This window comes from Colobus angolensis, unplaced genomic scaffold (assembly GCF_000951035.1).
Source record: "Colobus angolensis palliatus isolate OR3802 unplaced genomic scaffold, Cang.pa_1.0 Scaffold46, whole genome shotgun sequence".
Taxonomy (NCBI): Eukaryota; Metazoa; Chordata; class Mammalia; order Primates; family Cercopithecidae; genus Colobus; species Colobus angolensis.
The window spans coordinates 4984322-5011723 of NW_012118043.1; the positions used below are offsets into that span (position 1 = coordinate 4984322).

Consider the following 27402-nt stretch of genomic DNA (forward strand, 5'->3'; position numbering starts at 1 on the left):
TGTGTATATGAGTGTGTGTGTGAGTGTGGGTGTATGAGTATGTGTGTATGTGAGTGGGTGTACGTGTATGTGTGTGTATGTGTATATACATGTGTGGGTGTATGAGTGTGTGTGTGAGTGTATGTGTATGTGCGAGTGTGTGTGTGAGTGTGGTGTGTATGTGTATATATGAGTGTATGTGTGAGTATGCATATGTGTGTGTATGTGCATGTGAGTGTACGTGAGCATATGTGTATAACAGCATATGTGTATGTGTGCATTTGTGTGTATGTGAACGTGTATGTATGTGTGCCTGTATGTGTGTGTGTATGTGTGCATGTGAGTGTGCGTATGTATGTGTGTATGTAGGTGTGAATGTATGTGTGAATGTGCATGTGTGTATGTGAGCATATGTGTATGAGAGCATGTGTGTATGTGTGTGCATGTATGTGAATGTGTGTATGTATGTGTGTATTTGAGTGTATCTATATGTGTGTATGTGAGTGTGTGTGTATATGTATGTGTTATGTGAGTGTGTATGTATGTGAGAGTGTGTGTGTGTGTGTGTGTTGAGAATACTTCACTGAAGAGCCACAGTTGGCCTGAATATGACAGAAACACCTAGAAGGCTATCCAGGTAATGAGCATGTGCAAGAGATGGAGTCGGAAAAAGTGTAAGGTATTCAGGGAGCTTTAAGGAATTTGGTGTTTCTAGAATACATGATCTGGGGGATGCCACGGAGGGAGGGGAGATGGGATTGAGAAACTGTATTCTTAGGTAGCAAAATCTATTGCCAGTCTCCCTTTTCCCTTGCCTCCCTCTATCACAAAATGCCAGATGACTAAAGACAACACATTATGACTTTGCACATAGGATAGTGATATGAGATTTATTTGAGAGGTGTGCAAGCTGAAAGTGCAAAGGCTTGGAAAAAAGAGAAGTGAGTTTACTTGAAAATAAATAAAAGATGTAAGATTGATTAAATGGATGGATAGAGAGGATGGATGGATAGATGGACATTTGATTAAGCAAATCTAGTAAAATGCTAATGATATACAAGGAATATTATTTTGCCATAGAAAGGAATGAAGTACTGGCCGGCAGTGGTGGCTCACGCCTGTAATCCCAGCACTTTGTGAGGCTGAGGCAGGCAGATCACGGGGTCAGGAGTTAGAGACCAACCTGGTCAACATGGTGAAAACCCATCTCTACTAAAAATATAAAAAATAGCCAGGGGCGCCTGTAATCCCAGCTACTTGGGAGGCTGAGAGAGGAGAATCGCTTGAACCTGGGAGGCAAAGGTTGCAGTGAGCCGAGATGGCACCATTGCACTCCAACCTGAATGACAGAGCAAGACTCTGTCTTGGGGGAGGGGAGGATGGGGAAGAAAGGAATGAAGTACTGATATACATGCTTCAACATGGGTGAACCTTGAAAACATGCTAAATGGAAGAAGCCAGTCACAAATGACATGTATTGCATTATTCCATTTATACGAGGTGTCTAATATAGGCAATTCCGTAGAGACAGAAAATAGATGAATGGTTGCTTAGGGGTGGAAGTGCAGTGTAATGGAAGTGACTGCTAAAGGATATGGGATTTCTTTTGGGAGTGAAGAAAATATTTTAAAATCGATTGTGGTAATGTCTGCACACCTCTGTAAATATACTAAAAACCGGTACTTTTTTTTTTTCCTTGAGACGTCTGTCGCCATCTGGAGTGCAGTGGTGCAATCTTGGCTCACGGCAGCCTCCACCTCCTGGGTTGTAGCGATTCTCCTGCCTCAGCTCCTGAATAGCTGGGACTACAGGTGTGCACCACCATGCCCGGCTTTTTTTTTTTTTAAGTAGAGACAGGGTTTTGCCATGTTGGCCAGGCTGGTCTTAAACTCCTGACCTCAGGTGATCCATCCTCCCTGGCCTCCCAAAGTGCTGGGATTACAGGCGTGAGCCACCGTGCCCAGCCAGTACACTTTAAATGAATGGTTTTTATGGTACTTAAATCATATCTCAATAAAGCCATTAAAATGTCAATGATAAACTCTAGGTAATGGGAATTTCAAAGGTGCTCGTGTGAAATTCTTTCAACTTTGCTGTATGCTTGGAAGTTTTTATAATAGAATATGCAGAAGGGAAAAGGAGAGTGAGGGAAGGGGGATGTGATGCCCAGCTGGCTGCTGGTTGGTTCATCAGGCACAAGGGACTCTTCTGGAAGGGACACAAGGAGGAAGCACAGGAGAGAGTGGATAAGGGGGATGCAGCTGCCCAGTCCTTCCCATCTGCCGTTTCCATTGCTCAAGGATTATCCGAAGAGCTATATTGCCGGACACGTCATCCAATTGATTAGCAGCTGCCCAGGAAATAAGGCTCCATACCCTACAGGATGATATTTCATCCAGTTCTGAAAGTGGAGGGGCAACCCAGCCTAGATGTGCTGCTGACAGAGAGCTGTCCAAGAGGGACAGAAAAGGAGGCAGTAGAGGGAATGTAGGAAGGTGCGTGAGGTTTGTGGTCCAGTACACCAATATGATGAAATTTCTCAAGGACATACTTTGATGTGGGGCTTTTTTCATCCATGGTGCTGGCTATCATGGCTATCAGCTGGCCACTCAATCCAGAAACCAGTGGCTGTCTGTGCTGGGAAATTATGTCATACTATTTGTGTGTGGGGTGTGTGTGTGTGCATGTGTGTGTGCATGTGTGTGTGTGTGTCAGAGAGCGAGAGAAAGAGAGTTTCAGTCTGTCACCCAGGTTGGAAGTGCAGTGGTTCAATCGTGGCTCACTGCAGCCTTCACCTCCCAGGTTCAAGCAATCTTCCCACTTCAGCCTCCTGAGTAGCTGGAACCACAGGTGCATGCCACCATGCCTAGTTAATTTTTTTTTTTTTTTTGGTACAGATGGGGTCTCTCTCTGTTTCCCAGGCTGGTTCTGGGGTCCTCCTGCCTTGGCCTCTCAAAGTGCTGGGATTACAGGCATGAGCAACCACATCCAGCCTCACATAGTATTTCTTTGATCATTTTCTCCCTTCCATTTTGTCTCTTCTCTTTTTTTCAGAAATATTGAACTTATTATCCTTTATGTTTCTTACCTTTTGCTCCTAATATCCACTTCTATCTCTTATTTCTTTTTGAGGGGCATGGGGGGAGACTTCCTCTATTTTTTTCTCCAATTCTTCTATTTTTAAAAAAGTATTTTATTATGGGAAACTTCAAATATATACAAATCAGAGGTAGAATAATAAACCCAAAGTAGTCTTCACCTGGCTTCAACAGTTACCCACATATGGCCAATATTGTCTCATCTATGTCCCTTCCCACTTCTCCTGACTATTCCAGTCATGCATCATTTATATTTCACCATGAATCTCTAAAAGATAAGGTCACTTAGAAAACACCCTAAAACAAAGCACTACAATAACATTATCTCATTTAAAAAAGAATAATTATTTAATATTATCTGGACATATTTGTATACCAACTGTCCTATACACTTTTAAAAGTAAAATTTAAACTTAAATCATACAATCATTTAAACAATCATTAAACTTTTGTTTAAATTTGGATCAAATGTGGTTCATACAATGTATTGTGGTTCATACAGTGATTGTCTCTTAAATCTCTTTTATAGGCTCCTCCTCTGTCTTTTTTCCCCATCTCACAAGTTTTTGTTGAAAAAAAGGGGCCAAACTGTAGTTTCCCACAGTCAGATTTTGCTGACTGCATTCCTGTGGTGTCATTTAACACGTTCCTCTCTTCTTTGCATTTATTGTAAACTGATGGCTAGATATAGAGGCTTAATTCTTCTACTGAACTTTTCATTTTTGCCGCTATGATGTTATTGATACATAATTAACATACAATAATGTGTACAGTTCTTAGATATTCAGCTCAATGAATTTTCATAATTAAATACACCCTCATAAATACCACCCAAACAAGATATAAAACATTTCTGTCTGTCCAGAAAGTTCCCTTGTGCCCCTTGCCAGTCAGTCCTCCCCACTTCTCAGGCAAACACTTTCTGATTTCTGTTACTATAGATTAGTTTTGTCTGTCCTTGAATGTTGTATAAATGGAATTGTATAGTACGTATTCTTTTGTGTCCAACTTAATGTGTTTAACACATCTTTAAGATTTGTCCGTGTTTTTCTGCAAATGTATTTACATATTTTTTATTTCCATATGTCCTTGTTGTTCTCTGAATGTTCAATTTATAGCATTTGTTCTTGTTTCATGGAGGCCTTATCTTCTCTTTAATCTCAAAAGATAATAATTATAAGCTTTAAAAAACGGTTTCTTCTAGTCCCCGCATTGTTCCTATTTTCTACAAGTTCTTTTCCTCTGATTGTTTTGGTTCTGTTTTTCATTTTGAAGAGTGCTTTTTTTTTTTTTTTTTTTTACAAACGACAATTGATCTTTGTCTATTCATTCATATTTAAGAGTGAAGCACCAAAAAGCTGACTATAAGCTCTGTGGTATCCAGCTTATCAACTGATGAGAGGGATCCGGTGGGATATCTCCATTCCCCACCTGAGAAGTATCAGCCTGCCTGCTTTTATTCGGGGAACTGAGATGGGAAGGCGCTGAGGGTCTCCCTGAATATAGTATTTCACTTCCCACAGCTCCTCTTTGGGCCTCATGTTCTCGGGTCCTGCTTCTATCTGGTTCTTTATGACTCTGCTGGGGTGCAGAGGCACAAAGAAAGACTATAAACAACATCCACACGAAGTTAAGTCCGTGGCAGTCAGTAAGTTCTACTCAGCAACATTTATTGTGAGCTTGCTCTGTGTGGCACCCATCCAATGAGCACATTTCAAAGGTGAGTGACATTAAGGATTAAATTTACTAATGAGGATACTGGATAAACCTAAGTTGCTCAGTAGAAGGTGTAGGGTGAAAGCAGACAACGTACCTTGCCATGAACAAAGGATTGTGAAACACATGCTGAGAGAAAAATTGGAAATAATAATGGAAAACATTATTGAGTGCTTATTCCATGCTAAATATTTTCCGTAGTGCTTTATGTGAATTCCTCATTTGATCTCCATAATAACCCTATGAGATAGCGTCCATTTTGCAGATTAGGAAACTGAACCATAGAGAGGTTAAATCTTGCCTAAGATCACCAACCTAAGAATCACACACAGGGTGCATCTTTTTTTTTTTTTTTTTTTTTTTATACTGAGCCTCACTCTGTCACCCAGGCTAGAGTGCAGTGGCATGATATTGGCTCACTGCAACCTCCGCCTCCCAGGTTCAAGTGATTCTCCTGCCTCAGCCTCCCCAGTAGCTGGGATTACAGGCGCCCGCCACCACGCCCAGCTAATTTTGTATTTTTAGTAGAGACAGGGTTTCACCATGTTAGCTAGGCTGGTCTCGAACTCCTGACCTCCAGTGATCCACCTGCCTCGGCCTCCCATGGGGCTGCGATTACAGGTGTGACCCACCACGCCTGCCCTGGACTACATTTTTAACTACTACATTATTCCACCTCTATGGAAGTAGGTGAAGTAACTTTTTCTTATCCCTCCAAGTTCCCTTCAGGATTTCTTTTCTCCCTTGTAGAGTCCCCTTCTTCCCTCTCCCTATCTGCCCAGTACTAAGTCCTTGATCTTTAGCATTCTTGCTAAAGATGTTTCCCTTCCCCTTATCCCAGTGAATTCTCCATTCTTTGCCTGTTTCAGGCTGGCTTGGTTGCTCCACACAGCAGAGAGTTCTGGGAGATGGAACCAGACCCTGGGTCATGCTCTGCAACCACCTCCCCAAGGAAATAAGTAAAGAATTGGCCTGCCATCTTTACAGCACTGTAGACTCCCTGGTGTAGTGGAAAGAGCATGAGACAGCATGCAGGAAGGCCTTAGATTCATTCCAAATAATTTTCAGGACTAAATTCACCTCTTGGTCCTAAAGACAGAAAATGTCAGCCATGGAACTTTGAAGGGCACCACCTCCTTGAAGAGCAGAGGTATTTCACTGAGGAGAATGGAATTAGAGGCGCACACCAGACTTTAAGCACCCACATTCCATCGCAGCCTCCAGCTGAAAAAATTAATTGCCTGCCCTTTATGCCATTTGTCTTCTGCATGTGAACTGCCTCCTCAGAGTAGGGTGGGAGGAGAGAACGCGCCAAGCAGCGTGGAGCAGGTCCAACCACGCTGACCTCTTACAGCTCAGTTTAACTCCTGCAGTTACACAGGGCCCTGTGCCTCCGTCTCAGCGGCATCAGAACCGTCTTATTCAGTGCATGTGACCAGAACTGCCATGCCCAGGGCTGTAGGGATTGCCCAAGTGTCAGCACCTCTTAGTGGAGGGGTGTGTGTGTGTGTGTGTGTGTGCGCGCGTTGTATCCTTTTCTGGGTTTTACCTTATTTTACTTTGGGTTTTATGGTGACCTTTCCAGATCCACACGGTCAACACCTGGTCAGGCAAAACTAAGTATACCCAGCATTGGGTGACATCGAGCATCAGACCTCACAGGTTTAGGATGCCTGGCAGTGCCAGTGCCCCTCCCCCACCCCCTCAGGGGCAGCGGGAAGTCCTTCTAGTACAGTAATCTCAAGCGGATTGCTTAGTCCCATCAGGGCCACCTGTCACCTACAGGTGTCCAGACATTGGGGAAGGTAGACACCTTAAGGTGGGATTAAGATCCCAAGCCCGTCGGGACCTGTCCAGATACCCGCTACATTGTTCTTGCTGTTGAGTGCTGGCTTCTTCCATTGACCCTGTAGCTGTTACTCTCAACCGAACTGGCAGGGCCCAGTGGCTCTGGACAACCAGGAACCAGACTGTGACCTTCGCAGTGCAGAGAACAGGGAGGGGCTTCTGGTGGAGCTGAGAGGGCACAGTTCACCTCTTAACAGTTTTACAAGTCCATGAAAAAGTATGTGTGCGTGCAGGTCCTTCAAGGTCAAGGACACTCGCAACCCTCCAGCTCCCATTAAATCTGAAAACTTGGCAACCTTCAATTCCACTATCAAAAGAAATGGCCGTGTTGGCCCTTGGGGTGGCCGGGCCAGGCTGGATTAGCGACGCAGGCGGGGAGAAAGGAGCGGGAGAGGAAGCTCCGCGATCCCGGCGCGGCCAAGCACACTGCCACGCCGAGCCAGAAACCGCCCGCGGATGCCTCTTCCCCCAGCTCATCACAAACCAGATCCAGTCGACAGCACAATCCAAACAGAAGAGGGAATCAGAATGTACATCTTTTGTTTGCCGTGGCAGGAGAACTGTTGAGCAGAGGAAAAAAACAAGCTGAGCTTAGCGCTATCAGCTGTTTCCTGGGGCTCGCTCCTTCCTTCCTCCGAGGGGGGCCTGGCCGCTTTGTTCTCGTTCCCAGCTGCTCCTCTGCGCCTTTAAGCAGTGGCCTTTGCAGACCTCGGAGGAATGCGGCCCTGGGACCCCAGGGGACTTAGCTCGAGGCTCCGCCCGCCCCGCGTGCTCGGCCCCAGGCCGCAGAATCAAGAGCGCAGCAGTGTCGCGCGGAGGCCGCTCCTGCCCCTGGCTTCGCTGGGCTCGCTTTCTGCCGCCACTTCCTGGGCGGGGAGGGCGCATCCCATCAGAGGCGGCTTCCTGCTCTTCTGACACCCCTGGAAGGACACCCATTTCAGAGAGCCCACACAGGGAACCCAAAAGAGGGGTCCTCGCTATTAACGCTTTTTGCAGGGATAGAGTCTGGGGTGAAATGGCTCCCACACTGGTGTTGATTTGCTGTGGTTCAGATCCCAGTTCTACCAGTTATAAGCTGGTCACCCACAGCCGCTTACTCAACCCTTCTGAGCCTCAACAGTTCTTGCCTTATGGGACTGCGATGAAGATTAAAACGGTAAAACAGATTGGGTGTCCTCCCAAAACCTGGCGCACAGCAGGCCTGCTACCACAGTAGATATTAGCGGGTGTTGTTACCATGCCTGGGTTCTGGTTGTCTCAGGCAGGACAGCTACACAAGACTCCATCAGACCGAAAGGCAGGGTATGGCATGTGGTCAAAGATCAATACTTCTCATTTTTCACTTGAGCATGTTCTTCAAGGTGGTTTCTTGTGCTGTGAATCTCTCTGGCAGCAGGCTGAGGCATACTTTCCACGGTGCCTCTAAGATGCTCAGAAGAAAACCACAAATGAAACCTCATGCAGCTGTGAGGAAGCAGGACAACTGTGAGTGTCTGCTTGACTCAACCCAGATGCAAGCTGCTCACCCACTGCCCGCTGCTGCAGCCTTGGGGTCCTGCAGGCTCCCTGTCCCTTACAGAGAATAAAGCACAGCTGCAGAGGTCACCTGAGCAACTGCAGTGCCTGTCAGGTGAGGCAGAAACGGTTGCAACAGTGGGGATTGTGACTGAAGGTCTGGCGCTTCTTGTACAATCATTTCTTGAGTGCCTACCAAGTGGCTGACCCTTGGCTAGGCATTCATCTACCTTGTTTTTTAATCTTCTCATCAACGCTAAAGGCAGGCAGTATTCAGCAGGCTCAGAGAAGCAGTCTGACTTGCCTAAGGTCATGTGCAGGGCTGTGGCCAGCCCATGCAGCACGTTTGTGCCAATTAGAAGGCACTCCAAATGTCTTGGTGTGTGGAGCAAACCAGCCTCCAGTGTGACATCAGCCCCACTCTCCCATGTAGGGGGTCAGCCTGCACATCTGTACACAGCAGCCAGAGTAAATGGCAGAACCAGGATTCAAACGCTCAAGCTCCTATCTCCTTGACCCGCAGGACCATATTTCATCAGCTGCGCATGATCTAAATGAATGCTCTAAGCTTCTAACATGTGTCTATATTAGATTAGATGATGCAGCAACCACTAGGTCCCTGAACTGTATCATCTCAGATGACAGCCCCCTCCTGCCGCATCCTGCAGACCCCCTGGCCCAGCCTCTCCTTACTCCTGTGACTCCGTTAGACAATGTGCAAGCGCACAGTTCCCTGAGTACTCTGCTTCTCTCCCAGCCTTTCTATGCTCATTCTAACTCCTTCTCTTTGATTGTAATTCCAAGGCTATTTTTTTTTTAATATAGAGCAGAGTCTCCCTGTGTTGCCCAGGCTGGTCTCCATCTGCTGGGCTCAAGTGATCCTTGTGCCTTGGCCTCCCAAAATGCTGGGATTACAGGCATGAGCCACCACCCCTGGCCCCAAGGTTGATTTTGTCACTTCCCTGCTGAAAACCTTTCATTGGTTCCCCAGCACCCTTGCCAATAGGTTCAAACTCTCCTTGTCCAACTCCTCCAGTCCCTAGGGTCTGGTGTCTACTAAACTCTCTAGTTGTGTCATTTGTCGCCCCTCCCACCTCATGACTCCACACTCCAGCCAGCTGCAAAGCCACTCTGTTCTGTGACTGAGCCCCAGGCCTCGTGCTGAGAGGACTTTATGCCAGGGGTTTTCAACTGTGGCACTGTGGAGGTTGTGGGCTGAATATGCTTTGTGTTGGGGCTGTGCTATTCATGGTAAGATGTTTGGCAGTATCCCTGGCCTCTACCCACTAGATGCTGGTAGGACTTCCCCAGTCATGACAACCAAAACTGTCTCCAGACATTGCCAAATATCCCCAGGAAGCCTGGCAAAATCACCCCCCGTTGAAGACTATTGAGCTCTGCTGATCCCTTTACCTATCCCATGCTCCTTCCTCTTTACCTGTCTAGCTTCTGCCTTTTAAGTCTTAACTTGGTTGTCCCTTCCTCTTGGAAGCCCTTCCTGACCCTGTGACTCCAGGTCCTCATGTTGGGTTGGGTGCCCTTCCTATGTACCCAGCTTGGACAACCCTGATCATACTGTATTATCACTGCCCATGTCCTCGTCCGTCCCTTTCCTCTCCTGGAACTTCATGAAGGCAGGTATTTGTTTGCCTGGTTCCCTATTTAGTATTCAGGGTCTTTGTTTGCCTGGTTCCCTGTTTAGTACTCAGGGTCTAAGTCTGTGCTCGTGACACAGCATTATCTAACAAATCATTCTTGACACCCCATCTCCCTTAACCCCGTATTCAAACCATCACTGAGGCCTATTCATTCTAAAATATTATATCCCCCCAATTCATCCACTGCGTTCTGTCTCTACTACTCCCTCTGTGGTCTGAGCCTCATCACCTCTTATCTGGATGACAAAGACCACAAACTACCTGAATCTCCTCGAATCTGTTTTTCACTTCACTGTGGTAATCTTTTCAAAACAAAATTTGAAACATGTCCCCTTCATGAAACCCTGCCACAGCTTTTCCAGTGCTTAGAGACCATCACCCAAAGTCCTTTACATGGCCCATAATGCTTGGTTCTGTCTGGCCCCTGCCCCCTCTCCATCTTCATTTGAACCACATTTCCTCTGACAATGTGCTTTTCATTTCTTGGCTTCCTTTTCCTTTCCCCTAAAGCAACGGGTACTTGCCCAGACTATTCCCATGGCCTGAAATGCTCTTCCTCACCTGTGGGGGCTACGGTGGTACTTGGCTCCAATCCCCTCTTCAGATTCTTGGCCCCCACCCTCCAGCTGCTGGGGTCAGGCCAGTTTCCAGTGCCCTTGGACAGGGTCCTGTGCTCAGAGGCATACTTTACTGGGGTTTAATGCTGTTTGTAATCATTCATCTTTGAATTTGTGTCTTTTAAGTGAAGTCCAATAAGCTGATAGAGCCGTACTTGGAACCTCAGCTCACACAGTCCCCCTCCTGCCACCTGCTTGCCTCCCAGGGATGGGTTCATGGCTGTTTACTTCCCCACCTCCCCCTTCTACCCCCACCCTCACCCAGTGACTATTGCCACTTTCTGCCTGGTAGGGGCCTGGACTCAGGAGCAGGGAGGGCTGCGGTCAGGCATATGCTTCCTCAGGTCCAGGCGTGGGATGGAGCCCTGGGTGCCTGTGAGTATCTCCACTCACTCCTTGAGTATCCCAGAGCCTAGGGGAGTATGATATTAAATAGTAAATCCAAACCCCATGGCTGGTTGAAAAATAGAGCATGGAAGGAGACTTCTTCCTGATATTTGAAGAAGAGGCCCTATATTTTTATTTCACAGTGAGCCCCCAAATTTATGTAGCCATACCTGGCTAGGGCTATTGCTTGATGATGGCTCACAGCTGCACCCCTCCCTGGGAACTGCCCTCCCTGGGAACTGCCCTCTGCAGCAGGGACAGCATCCCAGGCTTCTGCCCCCTTCCAGCAGCTGCTCACGGTCACTGAGTGCATCCTTAGGGATACACAAGCCTGGACCCCACCTCAGTTTGGGACAACTCCAAAGAGTCATCCCAACTCCAGAGTTCCCTGAAGGATGGCTGAGGTCTTAGTCCCCCCGCCTGCCACATTGGAGGTGAGGCTCTCTCTGCCCAGTCCTGCCTTCCTCATGGCTGTGTCTCAGGAGAGCACTCCTGAGTAGAAGAAACAAACTCAGTTTCTCCCACAATACTCTGAAAACACAGACCAGTTAGCAATCCATTCTGCAGCAGATGCCAGCTGGATGTCCTCTAATTCAAATCCATTATGACACTCTCTCCTGGAGACAGTGCCAGGTCACACAGGGTGAGGGCTCAGTCCCCAAGGCTGCCCCCAGACTTTGAATGCCAGTGGCAAGTCCAGGCATCCAAAACTTCTGACCCAGGAGTTATAAATTGAGGTTCCCACAAACCTCTCTTTGGGTTCAATTAATTTGCCACAGCAGCTCACAGAACGGGGAAACACTTATGTTTTCTGGTTTATTACAAGGGATATTCTAAAGGACACAAATAAGCAGCCAAATGAAGAGTCATACAGGACCAAGTCTGGAAGGGTCCCAAGTTCAGAAGCTTCTGTCCCCATGGAGCTGGGGTGAGCCACACTCCCAGCACGTGGATGCATTCTTGTTCATCTTCCTGGAAGCCTCCACGTGTTTGGCTATCAGGAAGCTCTCTGAACCCTGCCCTTTTGGGTTTTTATGGAGGCTTCATTACATAGGCACGATTGATAAAATCACTGGCCATTGAGGGATAGGCTGAAAGTCCTAACCCTCTAATCCTACCTTGGCTTTTCTGGTGACCAGTCTCCATCCTGCAGCTTCCTAGGGGCTGCCGGCCATCAGTCAACTCATTAATATACAACAAGATGCTTTTCACTTCAAAGATTCCAAGGACTTTAGGAATTGGATGCCAGAAAATGGGATGAAGACCAAATACATATTGCACAGTATCATTGCTCCCCAATATCTTCCATGTGTAAATCTGTCTCAGAGTCTGTTTCCAGGGAGCCCAATCTGAGACATCACCGGAACCTCTTTGCTAAGTGAATTCTTTTCCTTCTAGTATCATGTAAGTTGAATTTCCCATATGGTTTTCTTTTTGATTTTCACATATTAAGTCAAATCCTCCTTGGAGAGCCCCATGTACCATGTCTTCCCAGTGTTTATCATAAGTGATATTTAATATTTATTTGAATGATTAAGTTCTTTTTTTTTTTCTGAAACAAAATCTTGCTCTGTTGCTCAGGCTGGAGTGCAGTGGCATGATCTCTGCTCACTGCAACCTCCGTCTCTTGGGTCCAAGCAATTCTCCTGCCTCAGCTTCCCAAGTAGACTACAGTTGTGTGCAACAATGCTTAGCTAATTTTTTGTGTTTTTAGTAGAGACAGAGTTTCACCAGGTTGGCCAGGCTGGTCTTGAACTCCTGACCTCAAGTGATCTGTCCGCTTTGGCCTCCCAAAGTGCTGGGATTACAGGCATGAGCCACGATGCCCAGTCTGAATGTTTATTAAGTTCTGTCTCCCTCACTAGACTATAAGTTCCATCAATTTTTTTTTTTTTTGATGGAGTCTCGCTCTGTCTCCCAGGCTGGAGTGCAATGGTGTGATCTTGGCTCACTACACCTCTGCCTTCTGTGTTCAAGCGATTCTCCTACCTCAGCCTCCCAAGTAGCTGGGATTATAGGCATGTGCCACCACACCCAGCTAATTTTTGTATTTTTAGTAGATACAGGTTTTCACTATGTTGGCCAGGTTAGTCTCAAACTCCTGACCTCAAGTGATCTGTCCACCTTGGCCTCCCAAAGTGCTGGGATTACATGCATGGGCCACTGTGCCCTGCTATCCCTCATATTTAGAACAGTCCTGGCGTGTGGGAAACACTTGATACATATAAGTGGAATAAACAAGTGAGTGAGTGAATGAATGAATAAAGGCATGACTTTTGGATGAAGGAATGTTAAAAGTAATTAAAGACTGTAATGAATATTTTTGGATGCCCTTGGTAGTGGTAAATAATTTAAGAATAGATTTCAAATTTCTGTAGGGGTCAAAAGTTAGTAGGAATTAAATTTGGTCAATGCCGGTGGTAATCATTTTGGTCAGGCCAAAGTGTGATCATGACTTAATGCCTCATGTGACCAGAATGCCTCTCCTATGTGGCTTTCTTAAGGTAGATCTCAGAAGTGAGCACTTACAGAAAAAAAACTGGGGAGCATGGTCACGATGGTTGTGACGTATGGAGGCATTAGCTCCCAAGAAAACATGTTCAGAGGTCTTTTAAAAATCACCTTTCCAGTATGTCTCTAGCATTGTATTTGGTACAATAGATGCTTCAAAATAAATATAAAACCAAACCTCTGTCTCCCATTATCCCTCTGAATGTGAGGAGTTGGTCAGAGACTTCAAGACAGGACCAGGTATCTAAACATGTAACAAGCTTCTGGGTCACTATTGTAGCCTCCTTCCCATTCCTAACAAAATAGCAAATTTTAAAGACTCATGTTGCATAACACCTGAAGGTCACTGCTCACCAAATAGAATTCTGAATTTAAAAAGTGCAAGGATGATCCTCACTCCCCAATATTCCTATTATATTTACCTGGAATATTTAACAATGATACAAACTAGTTTCACTGTGTGCATGTAGATGTCAACTGAGCACAGACAGAAGTGCTTACCATGTTTATTAAAAGTGCATGTTGACTGGGTGCGGTGGCTCACGCCTGTAATCCCAGCACTTTGAGAGGCCGAGGTGGGCAGATCACCTGAGGTAAGGAGTTCCAGACCAGCCTGGCCAACATGGTGAAAACTCAACTCTACTAAAAATACACAAATTAGTGGAGTGTGGTGGTAGGTGCCTGTAATGACAGCTACTCAGGAGGCTGAGGCATGAGAATCGCTTGAACCCTGGAGGCAGCGGTCGCAGTGAGCTGAGATCGCACCATTGCACTCCAGCCTAGGCAACAGAGCAAGACTCCATCGCAAAAAAATAAATAAATAAAAATAAAAAAGTGCACGTAGACAGTGGCTGGAACATGTTTAATTGTACTGCACCTATGGGTAAGAAGCTGGCTCTGAAATATTAATGGCCATCATTCCCTGTGTAGGTCAGGCTGGGGCTGATCCTTTTCTGAAGTCTTCCTTTCTCAGAGGTTCAGTTAGGCTTGTGGTTGGTGTTCACATCAGACCAGACTGGGAAGATATGCTAATGTCATCACATGCACTTATTCTGTCTGAGTCTTACTAAGTGAAAAACGTTTTATAGCATTAAAAACCATAATGCTGGCCGGGCATGGTGGCTCATGCCTGTAATCCCAGCACTTTGGGAGGCCGAGGCATGCGGATCATGAGGTCAGAAGATGAAGACCATCCTGGCTAACTAGGTGAAACCCCGTCTCTACTACAAATACAAAAAATCAGCTAGGCATGGTAGCACAGGCTTGTAATCCCAGCTACTGGGTAGGCTGAGGCAGGAGGATCGCTCGAACCTGGGAGACAAAGCTTGCAGTGAGCTGAGATTGTGCCACTGCACTCCAGCCTGGGCTACAAAGCGAGACTCTGTCTCAAACAAAAAAACATAAGGCTATGTGTTGCCATGTGCATGAACTCAATAAGGTGGAGTCAAAACTATGAGTGCTTTTAAATCTGATGTGCCTGAAATTGTATCACATACTAGTACTGTGACTTTGGGTTTCAATTTCCCAACTGTACAATGGAGCTAAGAACAGTACCTCACTCAGAATCTTTTTGTAAAGGGTTCCAAGAGGCTCAGCTTATATGTAGAAAAGAGTTACCTACTTGGAACTCTCAGGTCCCATCATCCCGTGATTAAGGGATCAGAAAGGTTCTAAACTTTTCAAACCATTGAGGTAACAGCAGTTATTAGGGGCCTCCACTGTTTTGTTTTTGGTTTTTTTCGCCATTTGGCATCCAGTCCTCATTTATTGCATTGTGATTTTCCTGTGAAGAACACATTCTTCTGCTCTTGATCCAGGAGAGCTACGTGGGACAGACCTTCCTCTGGCTCCTAGGACAGGCAGTGATCTAGTCTCGGCCAATGGGATTGGTTGTGGTTGGACATGTGACCCGACTTGTCCAGTGAGCGCCCTTTCTGGGAACTGTGAAGGAACTATTCATAAAGAAATGTTTTCCCTCTGTGGGAGTCGCTCAGTTGGTAGGAAGTGTATGAAGCGTCTGTGGCTCCCGTGCAGGGAGTACCTGCCTGACAGTGAGGGCAACACAGAGAAGAGCAAAGCTGGGGAACAGACAGGGACTCCTAGAGACACTGCTCAGACACCTGGATCAGGCCAGGGCTTCCTGGTTATGTAAACCGTTAATTTCATTTCTCTTAAGTAACATAGTTCTGTCCCATAAGAACTCTGATTGGTAGTCCAGTAATCACAGTAACCTACTCTATCTGTTAATCTTTTGAGTTTAAAATTTCCTTCCTCCTCGGCCAGGTGCAGTGGCTGACACCTGCAATCCCAGTACTTTGGGAAGCTGAGGCAAGTGGATCATATGAGGCCAGGAGTTCAAGACTAGCTTGGCCAACATGGTGAAATCCCATCTCTACTAAAAATATAAAAATTAGCCAGGTGTGGTGGCGCTTGAACCTCAGCTGGGCGTGGTAGTGCTTGAACCTGAGAGGTGGATGTTTCAGTGAGCTGAGATCACGCCACTGCACTCCAGCCTGGGCGACATGAATGAATGAAACTGTCTCAAACCAGCAAACTTCTTTTTTTTTTTTGAGACGGAGTCTCGCTCTGTCGCCCAGGCTGGAGTGCAGTGGCCGGATCTCAGCTCACTGCAAGCTCCGCCTCCCGGGTTTATGCCATTCTCCTGCCTCAGCCTCCCGAGTAGCCGGGACTACAAGCGCCTGCCACCTCGCCCGGCTAGTTTTTTGTATTTTTTTTTAGTAGAGACCGGGTTTCACTGTGTTAGCCAGGATGGTCTTGATCTCCTGACCTTGTGATCCGCCCGTCTCGGCCTCCCAAAGTGCTGGGATTACAGGCTTGAGCCACCGCGCCCGGCCCCAAACCAGCAAACTTCTTTCCTCCAGATGATTCAAAGCCTATCTCATAGACTCAAAAGTGGTAGCAATTTCAGAGACGTCTTAAGGCCCACTTGAGAGGGCAGGCATGGTGAATGAGTGATGAAGCTGGGACAAGAACTCAGGTTTCAGCCTCAGGCCAATGCTCTTCAGCCCCTGCCTTTCCTCACAAGTCTGCCTCAGTCTTTCTCAAACCTGCTCCTTTCCACCCTTGAAGCACCTCCTGGAGTCACTATCCAGCTACCAGCTTCCAGGAGACCCCACAGGGCAGAAGTCACTGTGTTCTAGGATCGGTTCTGTGTCCCCTAGCCCTCCACTGAGGACAGATCCATTTTAAGAGAAGCATGTAACGGTCTGGATCTTGATGGAGCCCAGGTAAGAGGCCACGGAACTGAGATCTGTTTAGAGCCCAGGATCCAGCCTCAGGCCCGCATCACCTCATGTGCGGATTTTTACAGTAGCTCTTTGTAGGTTCCCGTTTCTCTCCAGCCCTAGTCTCTTTCTTTTTCATTTTAAATAGTGTCAGAATCATCTTCCTCTGGTCCTGGCACTTTCTTGTTCACAAACCTTCAGTGGCTCCCTGCTGCCTATAGAACAACATCGAAGTACTTCACCAAGTGTCCTTCAGTGGTGAGAAAGGACCTGTGTCCCCCAGGGAGGCACAGCTCATACCCAGGGAAGAGCTACCCACTTGGAAGAATCATGTCTGGAGTTCTAAATTCAAGTACAGCCTCCAGTTCTATTAAAATAAGCAGTAGGCATTATTTTTTGTTTTGTTTTGTTTTTAGAGACAAGGTCTTGCTCCGTCACTCAGGCTGGAGTGCAGTGGTGTGATCACGGCTGCCTGCAGCCTCAAACTCCCAGGCTCAAGCAATCCTCCTGCCTCAGCCTCCTGAGTAGCTGGGATTACAGGTGCATACCATCATGTCCAGGTAAATTTTTTTTTTTTTTAAGAGACAGGGTCTTGCTATGTTGCCTACACTGTTCTCAAACTCCTGGCCTCAAGTGATCCTCCCACCTTTGCCTCTCAAAGTGTTAGAATTACAGGTGTGAGTCACAGCACCTGACTCGTGGTAGGTATTCTGATCCCTGTGAGAATGGAATACATTATCCCTCCAACAACATCCAGCCCCTGGATATCTTCTGCATTAATTTTTTTTTTTTTTTTTTTTAGGCAGAGTCTCATTCTGTTGCCCAGGCTGGAGTGCAGTGGCACAATCTCAGCTTACTGCAACATCTGCCTCCCAGGTTAAAGTAATTCTCCTGCCTCAGCCACCTGAGTAGGTGGGATTACAGGCGCCTGTCATCATACCTGGCTAATTTTTGTATTTTTAGTAGAGATGGGGTTTCGCCATGTTGGCCAGGCTGGTCTCAAGCTCCCGACCTCAGGTGATCCACCCACCTCAGCCTCCCAAAGTGCTGGGATTATAGGCATCAGCCACAGCGCCTGGCCCTTCTCCATTAATTTTGATGCTACCCTACAATATTTCCCTGGCTACCTTCCTTTATTAACTATTTGTATGAGTTTTCTACTGATGTGTAACAAATTACCACAAACTTAGTAGTTTAAAACAGTTCATTTATTAGCTTGCAGTTCCATAGGTCAGAAGTTCTGGCACAGCAAGGCAGGGCTCTTTGGTTAGGATCTCACAAGGCTAATAAAATGGAGATGTTGGTCAGGCTACATTCTGATCTGCAGCCCATGGTCCTCTTCCAAGCGTACATGGTGATGGCAGAATTCTGTTCACTATGGCTGTAGAAAGGAGGCCCCTGTTTCCTTGCTGGCTGTCAGGGAGAGGCAGCTCTGAGTGCCTGCAGTCCACCTGCATACCTTGCTCCTCCATCTTCAAAGCCAGCAGGGTGCACGGAGGCCCTCTGTGCTTTACAGTTCTGACTTCTGCTGTCTCTAGCCTCTATACCCATATTGAAAGGACTGGTGTGATGAGGTCAGGCCCACCTGGATAATTTCCCTTTTGATGAACTCAAAGTCAACTAACTAGCAACCTTTTTTTTTTTTTTCTGAGCGTCTCACTCTGTCACCCTGGCTGGAGGGCAGTGGCGTGATCTGGCTCACTGCAACCTCTGCCTCACTGTTGCCCAGGCTGGAGTGCAGTGGTGTAATCTCGACTCACTGCAACCTCCACCTCCCAGGTTCATGTCATTCTCCTTCCTCAGCTTCCCAAGCAGCTGGGACTACAGGTGCCCGCCACCACACCCAGCTAATTTTTTGTATTGTTAGTAGAGACCAGGTTTCACCGTGTTAACCAGGATGGTCTTGATCTCATGACATCATGATCCACCTGCCTTGGCCTCCCAAAGTGCTGGGATTACAGGCTTGAGCCAACACACCCGGCCACTAGTAACTGTAATTAAAACTCTGAAGTCCCTTTTGCCCTGTAACATAACACAACCATGGCAATGATATCTCATCATACTCACGGGTCTTGTCTACACTCAAGGGGAGAGGATTATACAAGGGCAAGCAAGGGTCATTGATGGGGGGGGCCATCTTAGAATTCTGTCTACCACACCATTGGCACAATCATTCTCTAGTCCCAGTGTCTGTGCAAGTAATGAAACTGAATTTGATTTCCTAATCCTCATCAATATTTTTTTCCTGGGGCCTGGTGTGGCAGACGCTCTCAGCTTACCCAGCACCTAATCTCACTCCCCCTCTCCTTTAATATCCCCCAAAACAGAGACTGGAAAATGAAATACTATATTTTTCAGCCTCCTTTGCTGCTAGAGGTGAACATGTGACATGGTCCTGGCTAATGGGCTATAAGCAGATATCTGTGGATATTGTTCTTTTCTCCTCTTTTCTCTTCTCCTGGAATGTAGACTCAATGTTTGGAGTTGCAACAGCCACTTGTGACAAGGAGGAAAAGGCCAAGAGATTTTTCTTTTTTTGAAACAGGGTATCGTTCTGTCACCCAGGCTGAAGTGCAGTGGCATGACCATAGCTCACTGAAGCCTTGAACTCCTGAGCTCAAGCAATCCTCCCACCTTGGCCTCCCAAGAAGCTGGGACCACAGGCATGCATCACCACACCTGGATAAGTTTAAAACAAAACTTTTTTTTTTTTTTGAGACAGACTCTTTCTCTTTCATCCAGTCTGGAGTGCAGTGGTATGATCTTGACTCACTGCAACCTTCACTTCCCGCGTTCAAATGATTCTCCCACCTCAGCCTCCCAAGTAGCTGGGATTACAGGCGCCCACCACCATGCCCGGCTAATTTTTGCATTTTTAGTAGAGACAGGGTTTCAATATGTTGGCCAGGCTGGTCTCAAACTCCTGACCTCAGCAGATCCACCTGCCTTGGCCTCCCAAAGTGCTGGGATTACAGGCGTGAGCCACCATGCCCAGCCTAAAACAAAACAAAAAAAATTTTAAGAGATGGGGTTCTCACTATGGACTGGTCTTGTCCTCCTGGGCTCAAAATGCTGGGATTACAGGCCTGAGCCACCACACCCAGCACAAGCCAGGAGATTTTTAACAGAGGTCTTGTCCGTGAGATTGCTGAACTGCCAAATCTATACCAAAATCTGGTATTCTGTTATATTTAGCAGAAATAAATCCCAACTTATACAAGACTACGTGAGTCTCTGAATGAGAAGAAACTAGCCAAATTTCCAAAGCCACAATGCCTTAACTTTTCTGGAAGAACCGTTTAGACTCAATTAGAGTCCAGCCTCCATCATCAGGGTGATTTTTCCTTCTTACCTCTTCGGTCTTAAACCTGTTTTCTGTTACTTATAACAGTGTATCTGAGACTGAGTATTTTATAAGGAAAGTATTTTAAAAGGAAAGGAAGGTTGAGGGGCCATGTCTGGTGAGAGGGTGAGAGCCTTCTTGCTGGTGGGAACTCTCTGAGAAGTACTGAGATGGCTCAGGGCATCGTATGGGGCTGAGGGTGCTGATGTGCTAGCTCAGGTCTTTCTTTCTCTTCTTGTAAAGCTACCAATTCCACTCCTGTGATAACCCATTAATCCACTCATCTATTCACAACTGCAGAGCCCTCATGGTCCACTCATCTCTTAAGGCCCCACCTCTCCAATACTGCCACACTGGAGATTAAGTTTCCAACACATCAAATTTTGAGGACTCATTCAAACCACAGAATTAATGTTCACAGTAATTCTATGACATAGTATCTTGACATCACAACTGAATGTGTTACAGAAGCCCTGTAACTATGTTATCTCTCTTTTCTTTCTGTGAAATGTTGTGAATATAATGACCTTACAGTCTACTTGTGAGCCCAATTATATGTGTGGGAGCTGCAATAAATAGGAAACTAAGGGGGTTTACTTAGCTGTGTAGAAGGGTAAACAGTGAAGGAAGGAGGCCTTCCTTTCTCTTCTCTTTGTTTTTTATGACTTCCAATCTTGCTCTCCATCTCTCTCCCCTCACCCTTCCTGATGGTCCCCTGGGCTTCCGTGGCAGGCCCGGAAACTGGGGCATAAAACTTGGATGAGGCAAGTGGCCTAAACCCTGAAGTGTGGACAGAGAGGGACACCGAGGTAAAAGGGCCAAAGGTCTGTAGGCAGTGAACCTCTCTACTAAATACGTTCCTGGTAGTGGACAGCACTGGGGAGGCACAGAAAACTTCCTGCAATTTCCAGACAAGCCAGAGAGCTGCACCCGGGAGCCACGGAAGGAGCTGTCCTTCCAAATGGCCATGGCCCATGAACAGAGCCTGAGGAGACTGAGAAGGGAGACTGGAGTGAGCCAAAACTCTATGTGTCCCCTAAGCCTCCAGCGAGGTCGAGATATAGCAACCATTAGCGTGATACATGTCCATGGGCAACTCAGAAGGAATGCTCCTGCTCGGCACAATGGACAACACAAATGCCAAACTGTGAAGTGCTGCACTTCAGTTTTCTCCAGCCTAGGCGGACATGGATCCATGATTCACCGCATTCCTGTGTTCATAGGAATGTCCCAAGAAGGCAAACATTCTGTCACCTCCCTGGCCTGCTCCCCCTTCCCGCCCACGGAGGAGACAGTGTTATTTCAGCTCCTCCCCATTCTCTGCCATTGTCTACTGTCTTTCCTTCCCACAGGATCAACACCTTCTCTGCTGGCTTTTGCCTCACCATCTAAACCTGCTCTGCCCTCCCCATCTCAAAACTCCACTTCCCCACTGTGTCCCCATCTAGGGACCAGTCTGCCCTTTCCAGAGTCTCATTACCTACTTCAGGATCAATCCAACCTCCACAGTCTGCGTTGAGACCTCACCTTTCCCTGACACTGATTTCCTGATTGCCAAATCCCAAAGGTGGTGTTACCTCTTTGCAGCACTTACCACACCCTCCTCCCTGAAATCCTCTTCTCTGGCTCCTGTGGCAGGGGCTGCTAGTTACCTGCTCAATATCCAGCCTTTCTTCATCCTTACTAACTAGAACCCCCTCCTTCACCCCTGCCCCAAGTTCCACATCTACAACGTAGGCACACACGGCCTGGACATGAGCCAGGTGATCTTCTACTCAGCCCAGATATAATTCAGTAATTATAATCGCTTAATTATAATTCCCTTTTTAACCAAAAAATTTCACAAATGTCATTTGTCAGCTTCCCCTGCAGCTAGGGAGTGGCCAGATCACAGTTCCAGCCAGTGATATCTAAGCGAAAGCTTGTTGGATGGAGCTTCCAGGAAAGCTCCTAAAGGGGGCCACACTCAACTGCTGCATGCATGTCCATTGACTCCTGACCCTTCCTCCTTTCTCCTCTGTGGAACAGGGCCCTGATGGCTGGGGCTACAGCAGCCATCCTGCAACACATGGAAAAGGCTAGAATTATAAAGATGCAGATCCCATTATCCTGCAGCTACTGAACTATTGCTGGCAAGTGCTTATTTCCACACCCTGTTACATAAGACAAACAAACCTCTGTCTTGTTTAATCTGCTGTTATTTGTGTTTTCTAGGATATGCCCCTGAAACCCATCTCTAACTGATACAGCTCCTGTGACTGTATCACTCCTGCCTTTCCTCCTACTTCTTAAACCTCTTCAGGCCCTCTTTTCTTCTGTATCCCCTACATGTTGGTGTTTTTCAGCATCTGTTCCTGGTCTTCTTCCCCTACTCTTTCCCAGTGACTCAGCAGTGTCCTCTGCTTCCCAAACCATGGTGACTCCAAATCTCCATGTCTCTCCCAGGTCTTCCTCCACAGCACCAGGCCTATAGGTCTAAATGCCCAGTGAACATCTCTGCCTGCCCCTTCTACAGGAACCTCATAGACAACATAATCACAAGTTAACTCCCCAGCTTGCCCACAAATCTGCTCTTCCTTCTGGCCACTGGCGCTAGAGACCCTCACCTTCCCCTCACCCCCATACCCAGCCGCTCCTGAAGTTCCATCAGATCTCTTTCCAAAAGCTCCAATTTGCTCCCACTTCTTTCATCCCACTGTCCTGTACAGACCCCCATTATCTCTTGCCTGGGCCACTCACTACCTTAGCCTCCTAACTAACTTCCCTACCTATACCATCTACCTTCCAAATTGTTGCTGCATTGGTCTTTTTAAGACAGAAATCTAATCATGTCATTTCCCTTCTTAAATTAACCCTTCAAGATCCCATCTTCCCCTACATGAAGGCATTCCAGCGCCTGTGGAAGCCCAGTCCTTCAGTCTTGTCAACATCCCTTCCCTCACAGCTACATAAAATCACCACAGCAGTTTCTCAAACTTGCCATGATTTTTCTCATTTCCTTGGGGCCCTGTAGGCTGAAAACTGTACAAAAATAAGGTTTTAAGTAAGCACTTAAGGGCCAGGTTTGAGCCCTTGTCTTGCTGTGGAATCTCCCACCTTTGTGCACAGAGCCTCAGAGGTAAAGATGTTGGAATTCCAGAGATTCTCCATTGTTCACCTAACATAATCGCTTAATTATAATTCCCTTTTTAACCAAAGAATTTTCAGCAAGTCACTTTGAACCAAACGGATTAAAATAAACATCAGTTGCCTTTGTTTTCTTCTATATATTTTCATTTAAATTTCATCTTCATCCAATGCAAAACATTTGCCAATTCCACACCAAAGAGGAAAGGAGATATTTTTCTTTTAATGTTCTAGGTATGAGAGGGTCATTCTTTTTCCTTCTTTCTTTCTTTCTTTCTTTTTTTTTTTTTTTTTTGAGGCAGAGTCTCGCTCTGTTGAACAGGCTGGAGTGCAATGGTGTGATCTCGGCTCACTGCAACCTCAGCCTCCTGGGTTCAAGCAATTCTCCTTCCTCAACCTCCTGAGTAACTGGGATTCCAGGAACCTGTCACCACGCCCAGCTAATTTTTGTATTTTTACTAGAGATGGGGTTTCACCACGTTGGCCAGGCTGGTCTCAAACTCCTGACCACAGGAGATCCACCCACCTCGGCCTCCCCAAAGTGCTGGGATTACAGGTGTGAGCCATCACACCCAGCCAGATCATTCTTTTTCTTATCTGATTAAAGTTTACCTCCTAGGATCATGGAATTTTAGAGTCCAACCCCTTCATTTTCCAGAAAAGGAAACCAAGGCTTTGTTGGCTCAGGAACACAGCACCATAGAGGTGGTTATTGATGGGACACACCCGGACCCTGACTATGGATTCAGCTCTTTCCATCTCATCATGAAAGCACAGGCCATCCCCAACTCACAAAGGAGGCTCCCCCATCCCCTGTGAGAGGACAGCAAAGTAGCCCCCAAATAGCCAATGAAGCCAATCCTCTTATACCACTCCTCTTAAGGCAAGATGACAACATAAGCTCTTTAGGAAAAAAAACCAAAAGAATTAAGTCCAAGGCTCTATTTGCCCTGGGAATAGAAAAGCCCTCTCCCCTCTTTTCCAACTCCGTGCCCCACGCTTGGGGCAGGTGGAGAGTCACTCACCCTCTGGGTGATGGGCTTGTCACCCTTCATCTGCACAGCCAGCCCCAGGTCAGATAATCTGCAGTTGCCGAGGTCATCCAGAAGCACATTCTCAGGCTTCATGTCCCGGTAGACGATGCCGAGTTCATGGAGGTGCCGCATCCCACAGGCTATCTGGGCTGAGTAAAAGATCACCCGGCTCATGTCCAGGCCACGTGTGCCCACGTTGTAGATGTGGAACTTGAGGTCACCCCCATTCATCAGGCTCATGACAAGGCAGAGATGAGTCTTGCTCTCAAAGGCATAGGCCAGAGAGACAATGAAAGGGCTGCTGACCTTCTCTAAGATTTCCTTTTCCAAGAGAGCCATCTTCTCGCCACCTTTCTTCTTCAGCCGTTTCTTGTCCAGTTTCTTACAGGCATACATCTTCCCAGTGTTTTTCACCTGGACAGCACATACCTTAAAGGAGAAAGAAAGAAGAGAAAGAGGTAGAAGTAGATGATACTGGAGAGAGGTAGAGAGAAGATGATAAAGGAGGAGGTGGGTGGAAAGATATCAGGCATTGGAGAAAGGAGAAGCTGTAAATAAGAAGTGTTCTCAAGAAAAAGTGGGGACTACGGTGAAATACTCCTTCACCTCACTAGGCAGACCTTCATAAAAAAATACAGGAAAATATCAAGTGTTGGCAAGGATGTGGAGAAACTGAAACCTTTAAGCATTACTGGTGGGAATAAAAAATGTGGAATGTTTGGTGGCTCCTTAAAAACTTAAGCATAGTATCACCATATGACCTAGCAATTCCACTCCTGGGCATAAATCCGAGAATTGAAAACAAGTATTCAAACAAATACTTGTGCGTGAATAGCAGCACCACACACAATAGCCAAATGGTGAAAACAACCCAAATGTCCATCGACAGATGAATGGCTACATGAAATGTAGTATATCCATACAATGGAATATTATGCAGCCATAAAAAGGAATGGAGTACTGACACATGCTACAGTGTGAATGAATCCCCAAAACAGTCTGATGAGTGAAAGAAGCCGGACACAAAAGGTCACATATTGTGTGAAACATCCAGAATAGGCAAATCCCTAGAGACAGAAAGCAGACTAGTGGTTGCCAGGGCTGGAGGAGGAGAGGGATGGGGAGGCACTGTTAATGGGCACAGGGGTGATGAGAGTGTCTTGGATCTAGAATGAGGTGTTGGTTACCCAACATTGCGTATGTGCAAAGTGCCACTGCACTGTACATTTTAAAATGGTTAATGGTTAGTTTTATATCAAGCAAATTTTATCTGAAATTTTTTTATTACTTAAAAACAGAAAGCTGGGCACAACAGTGGTACAAAACAAGTTCTCAACCTTACTTCAAGATGAGTGTTTTCTTTCTTTCTTTTCTTCTTTCTTTCTTTCTTTTTTTTTTTTTTTTTTGAGAGAGCGTCTCACTCTGTTGCCCAGTCTGGAGTGCAGTGGCATGATCTCGGCTCACTGCAACCTCCACCTCCCGGGCTCAAGTGATTGTCCTGCCTCAGCCTCCCGAGTAGCTGGGATTACAGGCGTGCTACCACATCCAGCTAGTTAGAGTGTTTTCTTAAATATCCATTTTTCTCGCAGTACCTTCATAATCACAATTTAGGGGAAATGGAGATCTTCTGTCACACATTGCTATCATTCTCCGAAGTGTCCGGGCATCTCAGCATGTTCCTGATGGAGACCCATGACAGAGTCTCGGCCAAGTCTACATTTTGCTTGTCTCTCTCATGCCATTTGTGTTTTATTTCACACCATGGCTACAAGGAAGGGGGCTGGGGAGACGGGGCTAGAAATCCTCCACATGTGGTCCTGAAATTAGTTCTAAGTAATGAGATTAAAAAAAAGAAAGACAACATTATACCCTTTCATGCTCTCTGTTTCACCTTCTAGCCTGGCTACTGGGCAACACTTACCTCCCCAAAACCACCTTTCCCCAGCACTCTGAACTCAGTGAAGTACTTGTCTGACACTGGTTGCATCTCAAAGAGTTTCCACTGCAAAAACTTGTCATAGAAGGGGCTGGTCAGGAAATCCTTAAAGGGCTGCTCTTGCAAGAAGGCCATGGCCTCAGACTTGGCCAGTGTCACTGCGGCCACTCGCTCTTCCTCGGTGGTGGCTGCTTGGCACTTGGTGGCCACAGCCTGGCTGAAGAAGGGGTGTGGGTTCCCTGGGGCAGGGCCACTCGCACAAGTGGCCACCAGCCCCTGCAGCGTGCTGTCCTTGGTAGGTCCCTCCTCGGCCAGCTCCCAGTTCTGCACATCCTCTAGGAAGGTCGCTGCCTCACGGAACATGGGCACAGTGGCTAGGAAGTCACGGAAGAGGCGGCGACCAATGGGCTGCTGCTCACACAGGCTGTGGAAGTTTGGGGACAGCTTCTGGCGGAGCTCTGTGCAGCCCTGCAGCCCGGGCAGGGCCAGGCTGCGCCGCCGCCGCTGCAGCTCCTTGCTGTCGCAGTCCGAAGTCTTCCGGGCCTGCAGGTAGGCCGTGTTGGCGATCAGGTTGTCCAGGGCCCCCATGTCCACCATGGCTGAACAGAGGGCACACTCCCAGGGAAAGCACAAGAGGACTGGAGGGCTGCTGGCTGCTTTCCCTTCCCCGGGTGAGACAACGTCCAGGGGATTTACAGTGAGCCCTGTGGCCTGCGGGTAGGACCCATGGAGGGTGTGAAAGAGGTTTCTCTTGTAAGAAGCTTTGACTGTCTATGTATAGCCCGCCGGGAACTGCACACGACAGGTCATGCTCCCACCCGCCAAGGCAAAAGCTGCTGGGACACCTGCTGGGGCCACCTCCCCCACTGGCCCCTTCATCTTAGCGTCTTTCTCCACAGAGCCCTGTACCCTGAATATCTAGCTAGAACCCTGTTCCAAGGAAGTGATCATACTGTTGTCATCTAATTTGTTGCTGATGCAGTTTAATCTGTTTCTAATTTTACTTGTTTCCTACCAGGCTCAAGCTTTGTAAACTCCTAGGAATAGCAGGTCAGGCAGAGGAACTGTGAGAAGTCGGAGCAGTTTCCTCCCAGGGTCTAGCAGCCTGACATGAAGAGCAGGTTAGAGGGGATGTTTTGAGCTTTGAGTCCCAAGATGTGTTCCCAGAGGCCCTAAGGACTCCAGTGTTGGCCAGTGCAGATGCACCCTGAATAGCTTGCAAAAATCCTCCAGCCTTCTTAGCTCTGAGGAGTCTGTGACCTGGAGTACCTTGGGTTAAAAGAAGGGGCCATCTCCACCCAAAACGTACCATGAAGCAGTATAAGCAGAAAAAGCCATATTCCTGAAATGAAGGGAGTTGGCCTGGAGTGTCTGGGCTCTGAATGAGAC

General features: G+C 47.0%; 1 protein-coding gene across 1 annotated transcript in view; it reads right to left on the reverse strand.

Moving 5' to 3' along the window:
- The window catches only part of GRK7 (G protein-coupled receptor kinase 7), a 39573-nt gene extending 12791 nt beyond the window's left edge, over positions 1–26782 (reverse strand). The window contains exons 1-2 of the mRNA XM_011958091.1: positions 25999–26782; positions 24069–24506 (exon numbers count right to left, since the gene is read on the reverse strand). Coding sequence (XP_011813481.1) covers positions 24069–24506; positions 25999–26610 — 1050 coding nt within the window. The 5' untranslated portion in view covers positions 26611–26782. The remainder of the gene's footprint in view (positions 1–24068; positions 24507–25998) is intronic.
- Between the last annotated feature and the right edge of the window lie 620 nt (positions 26783–27402).